General features: G+C 56.4%; 1 protein-coding gene across 1 annotated transcript; it reads left to right on the plus strand.

Annotated features, from left to right (window-relative positions):
• The first annotated feature begins 968 nt into the window (after positions 1-968).
• Positions 969-15,796, plus strand: GUCY2D (guanylate cyclase 2D, retinal). Its single transcript, XM_075559567.1, has 18 exons — positions 969-1,656; positions 1,747-2,051; positions 4,729-5,080; positions 5,391-5,475; positions 5,707-5,809; positions 6,186-6,287; positions 8,687-8,767; positions 10,647-10,853; positions 10,959-11,115; positions 11,990-12,139; positions 12,661-12,809; positions 13,777-13,940; positions 14,020-14,212; positions 14,493-14,667; positions 15,032-15,130; positions 15,218-15,312; positions 15,469-15,554; positions 15,703-15,796. Exons 1-18 carry the CDS (start codon positions 969-971, stop codon positions 15,794-15,796), a joined length of 3,285 nt encoding a protein of 1,094 aa, XP_075415682.1.
• Positions 15,797-21,722: the final 5,926 nt, after the last annotated feature.

Genomic DNA, 21,722 nt, shown 5'->3' on the forward strand with positions numbered 1-21,722 from the left:
CCCAAGACCATTGGAAATATCGGAAATATGTCTGTGAAAGGGTCGTTTGACCCCCAAAGGGGTCGAGACCCACAGGTTGAAAACCGCTGCTCTAGAAAGATTTGTGACTCTCCGGAAGTCACAAAGTCAGGAGGAATTGGAACCCAGGTCAGCGGAAGGTCAGAGCTCTCTCTTACTTCTGTAACTCTCTCTTCCCAACGCCTCAGGGGCCGCTTTCCTAGCGTGGAGCATGGGATGCAGAGGGATACACGTGTGGGCAAGGGAGGGAAGAAAGGCCTGGAATGGTGTGAGTTTTGTCTTTGAGGACGCATTTGGCCCACCAAGAAATGGGACTTGGACGACAGGCTTGGAAACCCTGGTGGCAGGGAGTGGGGTTGGTAGCCCACAGGCCCGTGGGCACGCCGTGGTGCTACCAGGCAGGCCAGGGCAGGGTGGCAGTAGCTTGTAAGGGGACCGGACAGCATTTTGCCAGATCCGACTTCAGGGCAGTGCAGTCCAGGTTCCCTGACCCCTGACAGCCCCTCCCGGTCTGATTAGGGGCCCTAATCAGCTTGCGGAGATTAAGGGCTCCGGGCCTGCTGTTCCCACAAGCCCGCCTGTGCCAGACTGGCAGAGGATACCTGTGGGCAGGCATCCGAAGGGGGCTCAGCCTGTGACCCCAGACCCGGACCTTGGGGTGAGTGGCAAAGGCCCCTACTGCACACAGGGACCTGAGGGGGTTCCCCATGGACCCGAAGTCTCTGAGTACAGGGAAGGAGAAATCAAGGGGGTGGAGGGAGGGGTCAGGAAGCAAGAGAGGGCTTCTCAGGCCCTGCCTTTGAGACCCATCTCTTCTTCTAAGCCTGTGCAGGGGGCTGTGGAAGCAGAGGCAACCCCCTCCCGCTGGGGCGGGGGACCTAGTGGAGAAGCTCCCAGTGCGGGAGCGCTCTAGCGGACATCTGGGTCCCGTGTGTTCACAGATGCGGGCAATGGCCCCTGGCAGCCTCCTGGCCGGTGGGCTTCCGCACCTGCCGGCGCCCAGGCCTGAACCTCGGTTCCCACTGCTGCTGCTGCTGGCGCTGCTGCCGCCGCCGCCGCCTGCCCGCGCCCACTCGGCCGTGTTCACCGTCGGGGTGCTGGGGCCCTGGACCTGCGACCCCATCTTCGCGCGCGCGCGCCCGGACCTGGCCGCGCGCCTGGCCGCCGCGCGCCTCAACCGCGACCTGGAAGGCGGCCCCCGCTTCGACGTGGCGCTGCTGCCCGAGCCCTGCCGCACGCCGGGCGCGCTGCGCGCGGTGCCCTCGGCCCTGGCCCGCGTCTCGGGCCTCGTGGGCCCGGTGAACCCCGCCGCCTGCGGGCCGGCCGAGCTCCTGGCCCGCGAGGCGGGGGTGGCGCTGGTGCCCTGGGGCTGCCCGGGGCCGCGGGCGGTGGGCACCACGGTCCCCGCCGGGACGCCCGCCGCCGATGCCCTCTACGCGCTGCTGCGGGCGTTCGGCTGGGCGAGCGTGGCCCTGGTCACCGCCCCGCAGGACCTGTGGGTGGAGGCGGGTCGCGCGCTGGCCGCCGCGCTCCGGGCCCGGGGGCTGCCCGTGGCCCCGGTGACCTCCCTGGAGCCCTCGGACCTCGCTGGCGCCCGCGAGGCGCTGCGGAGGGTCCGCGACGGGCCCAGGGTCAGAGGTAGGACCCGGGGGCGGAGGGGGCGCAGGGGGCGGGTCCCGGGGACAGGGTGGGGAGCGCGGGCCGCGAGCCGAGGGTCTGTGTCCGCAGCCGTGATCATGGTGATGCATTCGGTGCTGCTGGGCGGCGAGGAGCAGCGCCTCTTGCTGGAGGCCGCCGAGGAGCTGGGCCTGGCCGATGGCGCCTGGGCCTTCCTGCCCTTCGACACGCTCCACTACGCCTTGTCCCCCGGCCCCGGGGCCTTGGCCACCCTCGCCAACAGCTCCCGGCTCCGCCGGGCCCACGATGCCGTGCTGACCCTCACGCGCCACTGCCCACTCGGGGACAGCGTGCTGGACAACCTGCACCGGGCCCAAAAGACCCAGGAGCTGCCCCCTGACCTCAACCCACAGCAGGTAGAGGGAGCAGGGAGGAGGGGAGGAGAGGGTGGGGGTGGCCAGGGACAGAGGGCAGGGAGCTTGGGACCTGTGGGAGGGAGGGAAATGGAGGGCTGGAAGAATAAAGACACGTGGAAAAGAAGGGAATAGCAGCCAATGGGATGAGGGATGAAAGACTCAGGGGTGAAGAGAAAGATGGAGTCAATTGGGAGAGAATTTCTTGCAGCTCTACTGCTCTGGAATTTTCTGGGTAAAGACTCTGGCTTGTCTTGGGGCAACTGAGTGTCTTGGGGGTGCCCCCAGAGAGGAAGCAGTGCCACCTCTCAAGCCCAGCTCCAAGAAGGCAGTGCCGAGGGACCCTTGAGCTGCCACACGTTTTGGCATTGGCTCAAAGCAAACCCATTCTCCACACCACAGCAGCAGGGAGTCCATAATAAGCATTGGTGTCCCCAGAGGAGACCTCTGGGGCTGCCACTGCTGAACAAGCTAGGCTGCTGACTAAAAGGTGGAGGTAGGAGTTCCCCCAGAGGCAGCTTTTTCTGTCACGTTTGCCTCCTAAAGATCATTGGAACCCATCCACTCTCCCCCTCCACACAGCCTCTGCAACAGTGTGGACCACAGCGCCTCTGGTTCAGTTCCAGAGACAAATAGTGACCCTGGGGGGGGGCGTGTCTCTGCTCGAATCCCACCTGCCCCACATCTTTCCCCACCCCCAAACCCAGTGAGTTTCTAAAATAGCAACGTGGCCACTGTCCTGTCCCTTTGTTCAAAGCTACCCCAGCCAATAGCTTCTCTCTCAAGGGAGAGATTCAGTCTCTGGTAGGCCTCTGTGTCCTCTTCTCTCCTTGATCTTTCCTGAACTCCAGGCTTCCGCCAGATGGAATGGCCTTGGTTCCTTTTCTTTTGTCTCTGAGCTGGGGGAGGGGCGGGTATCTCCTTTTTCCTGCCCTTACCCTCTTGTGATCTCCTGGTTAACTTGGTCTCATCCCTTGGGTCTTGCCTGGTGGCCACTTCCTGTGGAAGCCCCCTCCACTCTCCCTCCTCCCCCAGACTGAGTTTGGACCCCTTTTGTCTCTTAGCTCGCTGATTTTGCCCTCCCAGATTCCCTCAGCGTTGCTGCCTCTCTCTTTCACAAGACTGATGCACATTCTCCTTCATGTAAGCCAGGCTTTCTGATGATTTGCTCAGCACACAGATTGAACAAGGGTGGTCGAAGTATACAGCCCTGGGGCACACCTTTCCCCATGTTGGACCACGCAGTGCCCCTTGTTCTGTTTGCACCACTGCCTCGGGATCCATGCACACGGTCCATAGGAGCACAACGAAATGGTCTGGAATTCTCACTCTTCTCAAGGCTACCCATAATTTGTCATGGCCCACACAGTCCAGTGCCTCTGCCTAGTCAATAAAACACAAGTAAACATCTTTCTAGCATCTTCTGACATCAGCAACGATATCCCTGCTTCATAGCCAGTTAATATTTGTTAGCCTTTGATAGATGGGGACTGGCAACAACAGAGACATGATAAGATCAGAGAGCTCCGGGGATGTTGTGTGTTGGGCTGCTAACTGCATGGTCTGCAGTTGAAACCACCAGTGCCCTGCAGGAAAAGGATGAACTTGTTTATTCCTGTAAAGAGGTACAGTCCCAGAAACTCACAGGGACAGTTCTACTCTGCCCTCTGGGACTGCAGTGCCCCGGGATTGGCTACACTCTGCCCTCCGGGATTGTGGTGCCCCGGGATTGGCTCCACTCTGCCCTCCGGGATTGCGGTGCCCTGGGATTGGCTCCACTCTGCCCTCCAGGATTGCAGTGCCCTGGGATTGGCTCCACTCTGCCCTCTGGGATTGCGGTGCTGTGCGCCTGGAATGGCTCACGGCAGTTAGTTGAGTTGATGGTATCAGGTGATAGTCTGGATTTATTTTAAAAAAAAAAGAAAGAAGAAAGAAGGCAATCAAAGCATGGCAGGGTATGGGGCTGGGGCAAGGTTTCTGGGTGAATGGTGAACTGGAGCTACGGATGGAACTCACAGTGAGCACGTGGGTGTCATGGCAAAGCCAGGCCCCCGAGCTCTCAATGGCTGCTTATGCAGAAGCAGCTCGCCCGACCTTTCTCTGGGGGCCTGTGGTGTGAATTCAAGCTGCCAACCTTTTGGTGAGCAACCACACCTGTTTGTCATGTCCACGGCCCTGGGATTCCCAAACGATAGGTGACCCGTTGCCATCGGGTCCACTCATCGTGACCCCACCGCCGAGCAGAGCCGCTCCCCCAGCTTTCCAGGCCGTGATCTCTACGGAAGCAGACTGCCACAGCGTCTTCCCATGAAGCACGCTGGTGGGTTCAAATGGGTCACCTTTGGGTTGGCAGCCCAGCTCATCACCACTGCTTAGCCTCCAGAGGTGGTCCCTGTGGGAGGGGAGGAGATGGAGATGCACGCAGGGCAGCCAGAAGGAAGAAGAAGAGACGCTGTAGGAGATACAGAGAGTCAACCACTGGTGAGATGCGTCTGTCTGAGGGTCCTGAACCCAGGGTTGTTAGCCAATAGGGATGGATATGGGGAGCTGCTAACTAGCGGATGGGAACAGTCCCTACCTGGAGGACTTGGCCCAGTGAGCGGAGAAATCGGACCAGTGAGCTCACATCTGCCTGTGGGTTATGGTCACAGGACCCAGAGGCACCCTGCTTCTTCCCCAGGTGACCCCGCTCTTTGGCACCATCTACGACGCGGTCTCCTTGTTGGCTCGAGGTGTCGTGGGAGCAAGGGCAGCCGGAGGTGGTAGCTGGGTGTCTGGAGCAGCTGTGGCCCGCCATGCCCGGGATGCCCAGGTCCCTGGCTTCTGTGGGCTCCTGGGAGGAGTTGAGAAGCCCCCATTTGTACTGCTGGACACGGACGCAGCAGGGGACCAACTCTTTGCCACATATACATTAGACCCCGCCCGGGGCTCCTTCCACTCTACTGGGACCCCAGTGCACTTCCCGCAAGGGGGACGAGGGCCTGTGCCCGACCACTGGTGCTGGTTCGACCCCAACGTCATCTGCAACGGAGGTGAGGGTGTGCTTTCTCCCTTCCCCCATTCTCCCCTGTCCTGATTGGGGATCCCTGTGGACGGTCCATAGAGTGGAGAAAGAGAGTGGATGCCCCTCCTAGATCTCCTCTTCGAGACCAGCCCTCCTCTGACCCTGGCCTGCACAGGACTCTCTTTGGCTGAGTCCCCAAAGCTCCCCTGAACCTTTCACGAACTGCCCCTGGATCCTGCCCTGGAGCCTTCAGGGCTGGACAGGATCCCATGCCTCTGTAGAGAGGGTGTGTCCACTTTGCCAGGGTCCTGAGCCCCACTCCCCTACCACCCCTCCAGGAGTGGATCCCGGCCTAGTCTTTCTCGGCTTCCTTCTGGTGATTGGGCTGGGGCTGACGGGGGCCTTCCTGGCCCATTACCTGAGGTGAGTGGGGGGAGGTGAGTGCGGGGTGAGCTTGGCAATCCACCTGTTCAGCAAAGGCAGCAGGGCCTTTGGGGGTACAGGAGAGAGGATGGGAGCTCCAGGAGGAAGGGAAGAGTCCCCAGGGATGTCCACCCTCCAGTGCCCCTCCCTGAGACACCCCCTTCTCCCTAGCTAGCTCCTTCTCACGGGCGTTGGTCGCCCTTTTCTGAGATGGCCTCCTTCCCCAACCAGGCACCGTCTACTTCACATCCAAATGGTGTCCGGCCCCAACAAGATCATCTTGACTTTGAATGACATCACCTTCCTCCACCCACAAAGAAGCAGCTCTCGAAAGGTGGGAGAGGCAGAGAGCTGGGATCTAGCTATCCTTGCCTTGCTTAGCTGGGCCTCTCCCTGGGACAGCCCTCACCCCAGCCTTCACGTGGGAGGCTTGGGTCCTCCCAGCTCTGCTCCAGGTCTGAGCTCTGGGAGCAGCATCCTCATCCATATGACATGGATGACACAGTGTTAACTGCGTGCTCGAGGGCTGTGAAGCTCACCCAGAACAGGCAGGTAAGCGTGGCCTGTGAACTGGAGAGTGCTGTGCGCTTGGGGAGCCAGGTCATTATTACCTTCCGGCGATGCTATTCCTTCCTTCTTTCCCTTGCCAAGCTCTAGAATTCAGTGTAACCTCTGGACTCTGACCCCTGGCACACCCCGATATCTTCTAGGGAGTCCAGGGGAGTAGATCAAGTCTTGCAGCCCGCAGCGCTTCAGACCTCCGCAGCGTCTCCAGCCAGCCGGCTGACAGCGCCAACATTGGCATCTACGAGGTGAGCCTAAGCTCTTGCCAAGCCACGCTTTACTCCTTGGGGGGTGGGGGGGGTAGGGGAAATGCTAAGGGCCTGGACCAAGTGGAGGCCCCTTCCTCCGAAGAGGCATGGTGTCATGCCAAACCTGCAGCCTCGCGGCAGGGGTGGGCGTCTGAGCGCCATCTAGGGGAAGGCCATGGAATCTCTGGAGATTCCCCCTTCGTCATTACCCTGGCCAAGGAGCCTGGTGATGTCCTGGTTACACATTGGGCTGCCATCCACCGTCAGCAGTTTGAAACCACCAGCAGCTCCTTGGGAGAAAGACTGGGCTTCCTCTCCCTGTGAACCGTTACAGTCTCGGAAATCAGCACTGGGTTGCTGAGTGGGCACTGACCCCGGGCAGCCAGCGGTGAGTATTACCCAGGCAAGGCCTTCTCAGCAGTTGTCAATCTGCTCGAGGCTGAGCTGGGGGCAACCGAGAAGGAGCATCCCTGGGACTCCCATGCAGGCTGGTGTTGCCTCTGAGTTCACCCCGTACCTTGTTTGGGACTCCTGGGCCCTGCCCATCGATGATCCTAGGTTTCCAGATACTGAAGGGCGGAGGCCTTCTGGGAAAGTTTGAGGCAGAGAGGCTACCCAAATGCAGTCTCCTGGTCACATAGAAAACCTTCCTGCCAGTAATGAGAATAGCGATACCAGGCGGGTAAGGGGAAGGTGGGAGAGAAAGAGGGAACCGATCACAATGATCTACATATAACCCCCTCCCAAGGGGACAGACAACAGAAAAGAGGGTGGAAGGAGACACCCCGTCAGTGTAAGACATGAAAAAATAATAATAATTAATGGATTTCAAGGGTTCGTGAGAGGGGAGGGTAGGAGAGGGAGGGGAAAAATGAGGAGCTGATACCAAGGGCTCAAGTAAAAAGAAGATGTTTTGAAAACAATGATGGCAACATATGTACAAATGTGCTTGACACAAGGGGTGGATGTATGGATTGTGATTAGAACACTACGAGCCCCCAATAAAATTATTTTTTTTAAAAGTAAAACTTCCTGGATGAGGCTTGTGCAGGACGGGGAGCTTCCAGAATGGGTCCAGCTCTCCTTGACTCGACCGTACCATGTCGTGGCCCCTCCAACCCTTCCACCCGATTCAGAGCGAACTCAGAAGCAAGGAGCCTCAGAGGAGATGGGAGGGGTCCCCCAGAGCAACAGGACATTCACTGTGGGCTCCGCCGTTCTGTACGTGGTGGGATGGATGGACGATGAGGGGACACTTTCAGAAAGAACTCAGCTAGTCAAGAGGAGAACCCTGGCGGGCTGCTCGTGCTGGGAATGCACAGACCCTTAGTATGTCCCCTCGAGAGGGTCACAGCTGTTCCTCAGCAGGACACTTTTGTTGCTGTGGGCAAAGTGCTCTTGGCGCCGCTGGGGACCGACTCTGGGCATGGCTGGCTGGGCACCTCCCCCCCTGAATGCAACCCTCAGGTTTATGCCAACAGCCCTGGTGGCACAGTGGTCACGCGCTGGGCTGCAGTGAGCAGTACAGGACAGAGACAGGGTTCTCTGCACTCACTGAGTGACCGTCTTGGAAACGCACAGGCCACTTCTACCCAGTCCCGTGGCGTTGCTATGAGTCGGCGTCACAGCGAGGGCAGTGAGTTTCTTACACGCATTCCACAGTTACGTCCACACCTCCAGAAGTTTCTTCTAGTCCAAACCTCTCACCACAGGCAAGTTCAGCCACATGATAGTTTTCAGGATCCATAGAAAAATGAAGGAAGGTGTGGGAGGGCTCGTTCACTGAAGACAATCCTAAAGCAGATCATTTAACCAATACCACGGCCTTCTGAGCACAGGGCCCGGGCGACACCATGGAGTCTAGCCCCTTGATGCCCAGAGCCCACAGGGGAGCTGCCTGTACTTCAGTTTCCAGCACAGCCAGGCTCAGCTTGAGCTCGGGCTATGGCTGAGGACATCTCGGCCAGCGAGGACAGCCATACACGCCTTTTACGTCTTTCTCACTCAGGGGCCGGCTATCACCAGTTGGCTGTGAACTGGACAGGCGGATATGAAACCTCCTGTTTCTTTTAACATGGGAGAAGGGTGCTGGGGCATGGCAGCAAAGGAAACATGGGGCCGTAGAGCTGCTCACAGGGACTCCTGGTGGTGCCGTGGGTTAGAGTTGGACTGCTAACTGTAAGGTCAGCAGTTCAAACCCGCCAGCCACTCTCCAGGAGAAAGATGAGGCTTTCTACTCCCGTAAAGATTTACAGTCTCAGAAACTCACAGGGGCAGTTCAACCCTGCCCTAGAGGGTCCCGCGAGTTGGCACTGAGGTGATGGTGGTGAGTTTGAGGACTTCTCACACCATGGGGCTCTCAGAGACGGGGCTTCTAACCCTCATCCTCCCTGCTCTAGGGAGACTGGGTTTGGCTGAAGAAATTCCCAGGGGATCAGCACTTAACTATCTACCCAGCAACCAAGACAGCATTCTCCAAGGTGAGGGTTGGGTCATGATGGATTGAAGGGTACGGGGTGGCCATCAGTTTGTCCCATCATGGGTAGAGCGCTAGACCCCAAGGTGGGAGAGGCCCCAGTTAAGCGGTGCCCCTCTCTCCAGTGCATGTTCCATTATCCGCTCTTCCTTTGGCGGCTCTTCTCACACTTTGTAACTGTGGGTTCACCTGTGTGCTCATTGAGTCTCTTTCTCTCTCTTCACTGGACTGGAAGTTGAGTGAGGATCCTCAGCTCCCCACTACATTGCTAGATTCCAGCAGTCTCCAGAGCACTGGAGAAACCAGCAAACGTTTTCAGCTGAGTTGACTCCAACTAGCAACAACATTATGGCCACTGGTCCTTCACTGGCTGCCTGATCACTGGGATGCTTGAGCCCATGTCAAGTGAAGGAGAGAGAAGAATGGGCCTCCCTGAACTGAAGCATAATGAGGGGAGTGGAAGGCTGGGAATGGGGCTCTGGATTGGCTTACTCTGGCCCTTCCAACTGGAGGGCTTGCCCCTAACCCCCATGTTACCATGCAGCCTTGGCCTGGCCACTTCCTGTCAGAAGCTCATGGCCACAGCTGCAGAATGGCTTAGGTGGACTACCGGTATGGTTAGCAGGAGTCTCTTGAATTGGCATCTTGGTAAAAGTTAGAAAGGTCACCAGTCACCAAGCTGGTTCTCATTTCCTTGGCATGGCCAGATTGGGAGGACACTGTCCTGCAAAGGGGGGGGGGTTGCCTGCCACACTCTCTGGGCCTGTGGCTTCCCTACTCTGTGGAGGTGGAGGTGGATGAGGTGGTGGTGGAGGTGGAGGTGGATGAGGTGGTGGTGGAGGTGGATGAGTTGGTGGTGGTGGTGAAGATGGAGTTGGTGGATGAGTTGTTGGTGGAGGTGGATGAGTTGTTGGTGGAGGTGGATGAGGTGGTGGTGGTGGTGAAGATGGAGGTGGAGGTGGAGGTGAAGATGGAGGTGGAGGTGGATGAGTTGGTGGATGTGTTATTGGTGGAGGTGGATGAGTTGTTGGTGGTGATGGATGAGTTGTTGTTGGTGGTGGATGAGTTGGTGGTGGAGGTGGATGAGGTGGTGGTGGAGGTGGATAAGGTGGAGGTGGAGGTGGGGTCACAGACACTCTTGACCCACTGCTGCAACAGCAAACGAAGCAGGTGCAGGCTGGATTGCTTGCCCAAGTCCTTTCTGGGGTTCCTAGGCTGCAAAGCCAACTTCCCTTTGCCCAAAGGCTGTTACATCTGAAGGGGAGGGGCATGGGCGTACCAGGGCTTTCTACGTCATGAGCTGTTGTCTCTGAAGATCTGGCAGCACTAAGCTTCATGGGCAATAAGTCAGGGGCTTCCTGGGTTCCAGTTACCAGTACAAGGTAGTCTTTTTTATTCATACCTTTTAAAAATACAGTTTTATCAGCACCTAATCCACATATCATACAATTCAATAGTCCAATCATATCAAGAATTGTACAATCATTACATCAACTTTAGAATGTTTCCTTCTTTCTTGCACCCCTTTTTATTAGCTCCCCATTCCCCCAACCTCCCCGCCATACCCCTAAGAAACTATGCATCCAGTTGCTGTCTCAATGGACTCATTTCATAGCGAACGTTAAGCGAAACCATACTTGGCACCTGAGCCTGGCCTTTGACTATATCGCCTTTTCCAAAGAGACAAGTCTCCGGCAAGATGAAACACCCCCCCCCCCCCCCCCCCCCGCCGCCCAGGTGCCCTGCAATTTCATTTGTTTGTTTGTTTTTTAAACCCCATCTTCCGAGCTGGAGAGTCAACCACAGCTCCTGAATGAGGGCCTTCTCCCCACGCTGCCCCTGGCCAAACCATGCAGGCGAACCTTCCTCTCCTCCCAACTCAGATCCTGGAGCTGCGGCACGAGAACGTGGCCCTCTACCTGGGGCTCCTCCTGGCGTCGGGCGTGGCGGGAGGCTCAGCGCCCCGGGAGGGCATCCTGGCTGTGGTCTCAGAGCACTGTGCCCGGGGCTCCCTCCAGGACCTCCTCGCCCAGAGAGACATCAAGCTGGACTGGATGTTCAAGTCCTCTCTCCTGCTGGATCTCATCAAGGTGCGGCCGTGGGGGCGGGGCTGGGTGGGTAGGGGTGGGTAAGGAGGGCTTCTGGGGGCGGGGAGCTATAGCGGCTGGAGCCGCCTACCCCTCCCCCCTTTCCAGGGAATGAGATACCTGCACCACCGAGGCGTCGCCCACGGGCACCTTAAATCCCGGAACTGCGTGGTGGACGGGAGGTTCGTGCTCAAGGTCACCGACTACGGCCACGGACGGCTGCTGGAAGCTCAGAGGGTCTTACCAGAGCCCCCAAACGCGGAGGGTAGGAGCCCTGGAGCATGCCCTTGGACACCCAGAATTTTAAGGGCTCCTCCCTCCTTCCCAGGGAGCCTGGGTAACCATAGGAATTACTCGTTGGGCTACTAACCCCACTCCCCACCTCCCCACTGCTTGGTCTGTCCCCGGAGACCTGCAACTATCCCAGAGCCATTTCTGAGAAAACCAAGTAGGTGCTGTATGGGAAAAGGAGCCCTGGTGGAGTCGTGGTTACGGACTGAGTTGCAAGGTTAGCAGTTTGAAACCCCCAGCCCACCCGCGGAAGGAAAACGAGGCTTTCTACTTCCAGAATGAGTTACAGCGCACAGAGGCAGTTCTACCCTGTCCTCGAGGGTCACTGTAGGTCGGAATCGACTCAATGGCAGTGAGTCAGGTTGCTTTTTGGTCTCTTTCCCTTTCTCTGTTCGCCTTCGCCTTCTTTCACATCCACTAGTCATAGCTCCGGCTCCCAAAATGGAGCTGTGATTTCAGAACGGTGCAGGACGTGGGTTCTGCACCGGGAACGTGGGATGTGTCCGGGGGCGGAGCCTGCTTCCAAGGGGCCGGAGTGTCATGGCCCCGCCCCCTCTCCCCGCCCCATTCTGGGCACCACCCATCTGAAGATTCTTCCCCGCCAAAACAAACAAACCCAGTACAGGAGGGGACTCAGCGACTCGAGACGCACAGCGTCCCAATGCCCCTTAGAGAAACAGAAAGCCGCGTCTTTCTCCTGAGGAGCTGCTGGTGGACTCACCAAGGCAGGGGGGAGGCGGGGAGCGGAGGTTAGTAGATCTCATGGAGCAAACCCACGCTGAGATGTGGGGGTCTGTCCCCCGCACCCCCTTGCCTCCGCGTGCCTATGGCCCCTTCCCTATCCCTAGACCAGCTTTGGACAGCTCCGGAGCTGCTCCGGAGCCCGGCTCTGGAGCGTCGGGGGACTCTGGCTGGGGACGTCTTCAGCCTGGCCATCATCATGCAGGAAGTGGTGTGCCGCAGCGCACCCTACGCGATGCTGGAGCTAAGCCCCCAGGGTACGACCTCACCTCAGCCCTGTGACGTAGTAGTCGGGATCAGAGGGGCACCCTGCGGTTAGGGCTCCCCTTTCTCCTCAAAGCCCACCACGAGGCTTTATGATGCACGGCTCCCCAAAGCTAGGGTCTGAAGGGTCAGGACCACGGAGAGCGGAGGTTCTGGAGGATAAGGGGTCCCGGTGGGGAATCTGACCCAGCAGGCTCCTCTCAGATTCCCAGGGGGAAGGGGTCACACCCCCCCCCCCCGTGGAAGGAACCTGTGGGTAAAGTACCTAGTTCATGGGAGCTATGCAATGAATGCTAGTGTCTTGGCCTCTGTCATCTGGCCCCCCCTAGGCCACCGCCCTACCCCCACCCCCAGCCCCCAAGGGTCAGGGTCTTCTTGCTGCTCCCCTCCCATCTCCTCTAAGTTCTTGGACTCCCTGCTAGTATCTCTAGCTCAGCCTTCAACCATCAAGCCATGGTCAGAAGTGGCTTTGGTTCTAGGGGGCCCACCCTTCACAGTTCCCTTACCCCCCCAGAAGTGGTGCAGAGGGTGCAGAGCCCACCCCCGCTGTGTCGGCCGTTGGTGTCCATGGATCAGGCCCCCGTCGAATGCATCCGACTGATGGAACAGTGCTGGGCAGAGCAGCCAGACCTCCGGCCCTCCATGGACCGCACTTTCAACCTGGTCAGGCGCTGGAACTGGGCAAGGGCTGGGCTGGCCACCGGGACCCCGACCCTTGTCAGTAACCCAAGGAGGTGGCAGGCAGGCAGGCACAGCTGACCTCTGACTTTGTCCTAAGGAATAACCTGAGCATGGACAGCTTGGTGGGGCCTGTAGAGGCCTCAGAGAGGGAGACAGATCTCCAGGTGGCTAAACCATTCTATTCAACTGGGTTACCATTTAGTGAGAGCTAAGTTATGGGGCCCCGATGACCTAAAAGTTAGTCAGCAGTAGGAACCCACCAGCAAACTCCTTGTGAGTTTATTCCTGTAAAGAGTTAGCAATGGTTCTCAACCTTCCTAATGCTGCGACCCTTTCATACAGTTCCTCCTGTTGTGGTGACTCCCCCAACCATAACATTATTTTTGTTGCTACTTCATAACTGGAATTTTGCTACTGTTACGAATCGTCATGTAAGCATCTGATATGCAGGGTGTATTTTTATTGTTCCAAATTGAACATAATTAAATATAATTAAAGCATAGTGATTAATCATAAAACAATATGTAATTATATATTGTGAAATCTTTATGTGTTTTCTGATGGTCTTAGGTGACTCCTGTGAAAGGGTCGTTCGACCCCCAAAGGGGTCGCGACCCCCCAGCTTGAGAAGCGCTGAGTTAGAGTCTCAGAAACCCACAGGGACAGTTCTACCCTGTCCTAGAGGACTGCTTTGAGTCAGCAGTGAGTTTGAGAAGTTATGTGTTTGGCAACATGACACTTGGCCTGGAAGTCCAAATACTGGACTGGGATTCAGGGCCCTGACTTCTCTGAACCTTCCTGGCCTATGTACCCCTGGAAACAGTGCCCAGCACCGAGGCTTCTTGATAAGAAGCAGATGAAGTATGCGCTGGGGGCCTGGAGGCAGGGTCAGGCATGACCCAGCCCCATGGGATCCTCAGCAGTCTCTCCAGCTTCTTGCCTCTCCTAGTTCAAGGGCATCAACAAGGGCCGCAAGACCAATATCATTGACTCGATGCTGCGCATGCTGGAGCAATACTCCAGCAACCTGGAGGACCTGATCCGGGAGCGCACGGAGGAGCTGGAGCTGGAAAAGCAGAAGACAGACCAGCTGCTCACCCAGATGCTGCCTCCGTGAGTGCCCGTGGGCAGGGCGGCCTGGGCCTCAGCACACCAGTGGCCTCTAGGTATCTTTACCGCATGCCACCCGCAGGTCTGTGGCTGAGGCCCTGAAGACCGGGATGCCGGTGGAACCTGAGTACTTTGAAGAGGTGACGCTGTACTTCAGTGACATCGTTGGCTTCACTACTATCTCAGCCATGAGTGAGCCCATCGAGGTGGTGGACCTGCTCAATGACCTCTACACACTCTTTGATGCCATCATCGGATCCCACGATGTCTACAAGGTGACTGCGGAGCAGGGTCCCCACCCCCAGTGTAGTCTCACCGCCTCCCCCAAGCTTCTACTGCTCAGCCTCCAGTACACCCATCCCACCCACTCTTCTCCAGCCCTCTTGCCTCTGAGTTCTGACCCCCAGTGCCCAGCTCAGGCCCCCAACTTTCAGCCTGCTTTTGCCCAGGGTCTCTGCACTGGTCCAGATTAGGTGTCCTGGGGGGCACTGCAGGGCACAGAGGGGTGGGGGAGGAGCGCCCAGTACTGAAGGAAGGCCACCATCCCTTCCCCAGGTAGAGACCATTGGGGACGCCTATATGGTGGCTTCGGGGCTGCCCCAGCGGAATGGGCAGCGGCATGCCGCAGAGATCGCCAACATGTCGCTGGACATCCTCAGCGCTGTGGGCACCTTCCGCATGCGCCATATGCCGGACGTGCCCGTGCGCATTCGCATTGGCCTGCATTCAGGTAACTACCCAGGCTCGGGGCCACGGCTTTTGCTCCCCAGACCACTCTGCGGGCAAAACCCAACTGCCCTGGAAGCAGAAAGCCTCCTTTCTCCAAGAGCCGACTTGGCGGCTAGCAGCCTGACGCCTAGTCCTCGACGCCGCCACCAGCCACTATCGGTTTCCTATGTACCAAAGGGCTTCCAAAAAGTTCCGGGAAAGATGCCCTTATCTTGAAGCGGCCTTAGCATACCAAGGCCCTGGTTTTAATGGGTGAGACTATGCTGAGCGGTGTGTGTTATCTGGGGGGGACTGGTGTAGTTTATGGGGGAGGGATAAAGAGCGCCCAAGGCTCCACTCGCCTGCCAACCTGCAAACCTCCACAGGCCCGTGCGTGGCGGGCGTGGTGGGCCTCACCATGCCCCGGTACTGCCTGTTTGGGGACACGGTCAACACCGCCTCTCGCATGGAGTCCACCGGGCTGCGTGAGTGTGTCACTGGGGCTTGGGGGGCGGCGGGGAGGGGCGGGGGCGCGGGGCAGCCGGAGCTCTTGACGTTCGGCCACTCCGCAGCTTACCGCATCCACGTGAACAGGACCACGGTGCACCTCCTCCAGGCCCTGGACCAGGGCTTCCAAACGGAGGTTCGGGGTCGCACAGAGCTGAAGGTCAGGCCCGTCCCCCTCAGCCCCCCTCACTCCTCCCCACTTCCTTCGACTAGAAGTTCCCCACCTGGGGTGGCCCCCCCCACCCCCCTCCCCGCCTCCCAGACCACCCCCTCCGCCCCAGGCTGCCTAAGTCCGCTGCTCCCCGTGTCTCTCCAGGGCAAGGGCGCTGAGGACACGTACTGGCTGGTGGGCAGACGTGGCTTCAACAAACCTATCCCTAAACCGCCTGACCTACAGCCAGGGTGAGCGCTGGGTGTCTGTCGCCGAGGGACAGGCCTGGGCCAGGGCCAGTGCGCCCGCCCTCCTGTCTCTCCCTCCCGCCCGCCAGGGGGCTGCCTGGCCTCCCCTCTGTCCCCGCCCTGAGACGGCCACCCTCTCCTCTCCACGCAGGGCCAGCAGCCACGGCATCAGCCTGCACGAGATCCCCCCTGAGAGGCGCCAGAAGCTGGCGAAGGCAAGGCCCGGCCAGTTCTCTGGACAGTGAGGCCGCCACGGGGCCAGGTGCTTCAGATCCCATGCCCACCTCTGGGTCCCCAATCTCCGGGGTGCTTGCTGCTTCAGGGGGGCTGGAGTAGGCCCAGGAATCCAGGCCTGGGTGCATGAACCCCTGACCCCTCAAATGGAACTAACAAACCAATCTGGGCACTGTAGGGGCAACATCCACCAAACAAGCGTGGCAAACTCTCTGTAGAGCAGAAGCCTTGTCCACACCCTCCTACCTCTGATCCCTAACCCTCCTCTTGCTCAGGGAGCCCATAAGCCCTTTGCCATAATCTCTCTCTAAGACATTATTCTTTCCCTCAGGATTATTCTGGAAGGCCCGTCTACTGAAAGATGCTGCGCTAGATGATCAAAAGACTGGCTGATGCTGGTGGTTTCCATCCAGCTCTGCCCCAAAGGATTCTGGACCTGCTGTGTGACCTTGGGAAAGCCTTAGGCCCTCTCTGGGCTTGGGCGCCCCTCAGTCGTGAAAGAGAGGTGGCCCAGGGGGCTTCCACAGCCCCTTCCAGCTTTAACTGCAGGCAACCTCAGCATCTAGGGCCCTGTGGTGTCTGGCCCACAGCCGTGAAGGACCCTGAGCTCATCAGCGATGTCAGAATGTCAGAAGGAGGATCTCCATTTTCCAGGGGCCCTCAAAACCCCGGAAGGGAGGACCTGGGGTTGAATGCTTCAGCCCCAGAGGAAGCAGACCTCCCGATCCCTCCCTAGGCAGGGTTGGCTCATGGCCTGAGGAGGAATGGAGTTTGCTTTAGGCTTGCGTCTCCTTCTCAATTCCACCTCCTCCTTAGTCGGCTCCCTCTCAGGTAGGCGTGACCAGGTGACATTGCTTCCCAAGTGCAGAGAAAAGCTTGCTTCGAGGCTTTGGGGGAAGGGAAATGAAGCAAACAGCACCAAACGTTTTCTAACCAGAACACACGAGAAATAGCCTTCTCTCTTCAACTAGGCCCTGCGGGCAGGTGGTGAGACAGAAAAGTCCTCTGCTCAGATCTTGGCAACAAGGGCCACCCTCTGTCCTGAGAGCCTCCAGCTGAAGTTCCCTTGGTGGGGGAGCACAGATGTTCCAGAGCCTGGGCCTGGGCATTTTTGATGGTTGGTGCCCTTTGCCATCGCTGTGCTCACTGAGAGAAGTTGGCTTGCCACGTACGTGGTGAGTGTCCGGTATGTGGAGACAATATTGGCGTCCTAAGTGAAAGGATGGACTGGAGCCTCAGAAGAGCAGCACTGCCATCAGCTGGGGGCTTGTCCCCAGTGCCCTCCCTGGACATCTGTGTCTGCACTTTGACATATCTCCTTAGACTATTTCTGTGCCCTGAGGCTTTTTCAAAGCATGGAATGAAATGATCCTAGGTGGGGAAAGAGATCTATGTGCATATATTTATAGGTTTAGTATTAAGGCAGCAGATGGACATTGGGCCTCCACTCAAGCACTTACTCAATGCAAGAACACATTGTTCTATTAAATTGGTACTCCAGGGTGCACACCTTCCTGACACTGAAGAAAAAATGTGTGCATAAGCAAATGTGGTGAAGAAAGCTATTGGTGCCCAGCTATCAAAAGATATAGCGTCTGGGGTCTTAAAGGCTTGATGATAAACAAGTGGCCATCTAGCTGAGAAGCATCCAAGTCCACATGGAAGAAGCATACCAGCCTTTCTGACCATGAGGTATAGAAGGGACCAGTTATCAGACATCAAAGAACTAAAAATCATATCAGTGGGTGCCCACCTTCTTGATACGATCACTGAGGACAAACAGGTGCATAAGCAAATGTGGTGAAGAAAGCTGATGGTGCCCAGCTATCAAAAGATATAGCGTCTGGGGTCTTGGAGGCTCGAAGATAAACAAGTGGCCATCTAGTTCAGAAGCAACAAATCCCACATGGAAGAAACACACCAGCCTGTGTGACCACGAGCTGTAGAAGGGATCAGGTATCAAGCATCAAGGAACAAAAAATCATATTATTGTAAATGTGGTTGAGTGTAGAGTGGAGACTCAAAGCCCATAGGTAGCCAACCGGACACCCCCTTAATGAAGGGTTGTGGGGAGGAGATGAGCCAGTCAGGGTGCAGGGTAGCAATGATGAAACATATAACTTTCCTCTAGTTCTTAAATGCTTCCCCTGCCCCACTATCATGATCCCAATTCTACCTTACAAATCTGGCTAGACCAGAGGTTGTACATTGGTACAGATAGCAGCTGGAAACACAGGGAATCCAGGACAGATGACTCCTTCAGGACCAGTGGTGAGAGTGGCGATGCCTGGAGGGTGGAGGAAATGTGGGGTGGAAAGGGGGAACTGATGACAAGAATCTACATATAGCCTCCTCCCTGGTGGATGAGCAGCAGAGAAGAAGGCGGGGGAAGACGTCGAGCAGTGTAACATATGACAAAATAATAATAATTTATGAATGATGAAGGGTTCATATGAAGGGTTCATGAGGTAGGGGGAAGTGGGGAGGGAGGGGAAAAACGGGCAGTCGATATTAAGGGCTCAAGTAGAAGGCAAATGTTTTGAGAATGATGATGGCAACAAATGTACATATGTGCTTGACACAATGGATGGATGGATGTATGAAGAGGATCTGATGCAAAGGGCTTAAGTAAAGAGCAAATGCTTTGAAAATGATGAGGGCAATGAATGTACAGATATGCTTTACACAATTGATGTATGTATGGATTGTGATAAGAGTTGTATGAGCCCCTAATAAAATGTTTAAAAAAAATAAAGCTAGTCTGTCAAAGTCCACTAAAAAAGAATTGTATGAGCTCCCAATAAAATGATTAAAACAAGAAAAGAAATGTTCCTAGGATCCCTAAAATCCAGGCTATAAACTATCAAATATATTTGCTGTAGCTTAGGGAATCAGGGTTTTTGCTGGTTTGGGCGTTGAGCCAGCATTTTTAAAATCAAGAGCTATCACATTTTAAGCATGCATGCTTGACATCAGAAGAGCTGGCCACGCAGGGCTTGGCCTGCCCCCTCAGCCTTGCCCTGCCAGAACTGAAGCAGGACAGTTCTTCACCCAGGACTTTCAACCCTCCGTTCTCAGTCCCCAACCTTCCCTATGCCCCCAAGAACGAAAATTGTCTGAACCCTCCGGAATCTGTAAGGCCCCTGGCCATTTGAGCTCAGGACCCCCCGAATATAAAGATGGCAGACTCGTGGGTAACCCTAGTGGCATCATGGGTTACAAACGGGACTGCTAACCACCCAGCCAGCAGTTCAAGACCACCAGCCCTCCCACAGGAGAAAGAGGCAGCTTTCTAACAGGAACATCCAGAGGGACCGTCTGAAACTCCCGGGGCAGTGTCCACTGCAGGGGTTGAGGTTTGTGTGGGGTTTTAGGCCCATGGGTGCCCCCTAGAGGTTGCTTGCTTGTTCTCTTTTTAAAAAGGAAGGCAGTTTCAAGACCTCCCCTTTCTGACTTTCCTCCGGAGGTGGAGACCAGGTGCGTTAGAAATGTCAAATCTGGGCTTGCAGGTTCTGGTGGTGACTGGAGGTGGTGCTGCTCTGTGAATACTTTAGTGCAATTTTGCAAATATTCTGAATTGAGTTCTGAGGTGAATTAAGACTAAAATTGATACTAGACGCAAACAATACTAACAAGACATTAGAGCTTTCTTTAAGATTTGCTCTGTACTTCGATCCTAGGGATGGGAGGGCAGATTCCACATTGCTGTCACTTGTTCCCACCCTCCCTTCCCGCACTCCTCTCCCTCCCCTTCCTTAACTTATTCACCTGCCCACCTGCCTGTAGGGGGCCCCCGGGAGGATCACGAGGTGTCATTCAGGGGAGCCTCATGGGAAAGTGCTGTCCAGGTTCGGTGGTGGGAGCTCCATGTGACAGGCTCGAGCAGGACACCCCACAAGGAGGAGGACCAGTCAGGACCTAGATGGTTCTAGACCTGGATACAGCTTGGAGTGGGGAGGGGTGGGGAGGGGGAGTCAGGGCCGAGCCTGTCCCTTCCCACCCTCCACTCCACAGTGTCCAGGCCAGAACACCCCACTGTCAAGTCAGCAAACAAGACTAGAGGGCAAAGCCTCAGGAGAATCCTGCCCGCCTCTCTAGCCAAGAGAACTCAGGGACGCCCCACCCCCATCCAGCACAGAGCTGACTAGTGAAGACGGAAGATTTAAGTGGCGTCTCCTGTCTTTGCTCCTCATCTCCTCTGTCTCTGCCTCAGTCTCCCCCATTGCTCTCAGTTCCCACCCTCTCTCTGCCTCAGGCTCCTCTTTGTCTGTTCCTCAGGGTCCCTACACTCTGCCCTGTGGTGTCTCCACACATTCCCTCAGTTCTGTGGAATCTTTCTCGCTGGGCCCAGCTGACGATCTGACTTAGAGCCTGTCCCGCCCCCACCCACTGGCCCTGTCACTCCTGGAAGCCCTACCTGAGAGCACCTAGTCTGGTCCTTAGGCGACTCCCACCTTTCCATGTGTTTACACTCCCTCTGCCAGTGGCCCACATGGGGTGCCCTAGACCCCATACTTGGGGCTGTCCTTGCCTTTGGGGTGGCTCTTCAGCAGGGACCAGTGACAGCCAAAGCAGGGGCCACCCTCAGCGGCTGCAGGGATCTCACTGCAGGGGTGGCACATCCTGGCCCAGGGCTCCCCTCTGTACTGCTCCTCAGGGTCTGGGCCCTGCCCCCACCCCATATGCAGAGGACCCCAGGCACCTTCCTTGTGGGAAGGGGTGGGGTCAAACAGCTTCTTGGTGGGGACTGGTGATGCTGCCCTGCTGGGCTGTGTTTCCCGGGATCTTCTGGTCCCCAGTGGTGGGCACCAGGCCATATGCTGAGGGGGTGGGTCCTGGGAGGGTGGGGGAAGAAATAAAGGTGTGCGTTTCTCCTTTTCCTAGTGTGTAGTCTTTGGGGCTTGAAGAAATGATCTGACCATACCTATCCCTGGCATGTTCAAAGCTGGCATTGCCAGAAAGGAGTTCAGGTTAGGGATGAACCTTTAAGAAGAACTGGGTGGGGTGGGGGTGTGAGCTGGACCTCCCATGCCAGAATCTCTCCTGATCAGGGGCTCTTCTCGAAAAGGGCCAGAATCTCTTGGAAGCGGTGGTGTGGCCTCATCCCTTGGTTGTAGGCATGAGGATGGAGGGAAGGGAAGGTTGGCATTTGGCTGGGGCCAAGACTGAAAGGACAAGCCCAGGTGGAAGAAGCGAATTGAGCTCCTGGGACTCTAGGCAGGACTTCACCAACATCCCACTAACCCACCGCGGAAACCATTTTTCCGTTGTTTTGAACATTTTATTGTGGCTCAGGTGAGAGTTGACAGAGCAAGTTAGTTTCCTATTTAACAATGTGCACATATTTTATTTTGTGACATTAATTTCCACCCCTCCTATATTTATTTCCATGAATTTATCATCACACCATTGTTTTAATCTCCACACAATGAATTTCCACATAATTTATACCTCATAATGTTAATCTCCACACAACTTCAGTTTGTGACATGAATTTCCATCCCCTATAACAGCACTCTCTTCACTCCCTCCCCGGGTCCTCTGTTTCCATCTGCCTGTCTTTGCCCCTTTCTTCCTTCTGCAAAGTTTGCCCTCTTGGTCTCTTAAGGTTAAGTGTCCTGAGAAGCGCGTTTCTTGTGGATGCTATTGCTCACTCACTTGACAAACCTATCTATAATTTGGCTGTGACGTGGTCCCCAGGAGTGGCTTCACTCCCAGGCTTGAAGAACCGTAGCCTCAGGGGTTCCACCAGTCTCTACCACATCAGTATATGTGGTCTTTTTAAAAAAAATCATTTTATTGGGGGCTTGTACAACTCTTATCACAATCCATACATACATTCATGGTGTCAAACACATTTGTACATTAGTTGCCATCATCATTCTCAAAACCTTTGCTTTCTACTTGAGCCCTTAATATCAGCTCCTCATTTTCCCC

The sequence above is a fragment of the Tenrec ecaudatus genome, chromosome 10 (genome assembly GCF_050624435.1).
Source record: "Tenrec ecaudatus isolate mTenEca1 chromosome 10, mTenEca1.hap1, whole genome shotgun sequence".
Classification (NCBI taxonomy): domain Eukaryota; kingdom Metazoa; phylum Chordata; class Mammalia; order Afrosoricida; family Tenrecidae; genus Tenrec; species Tenrec ecaudatus.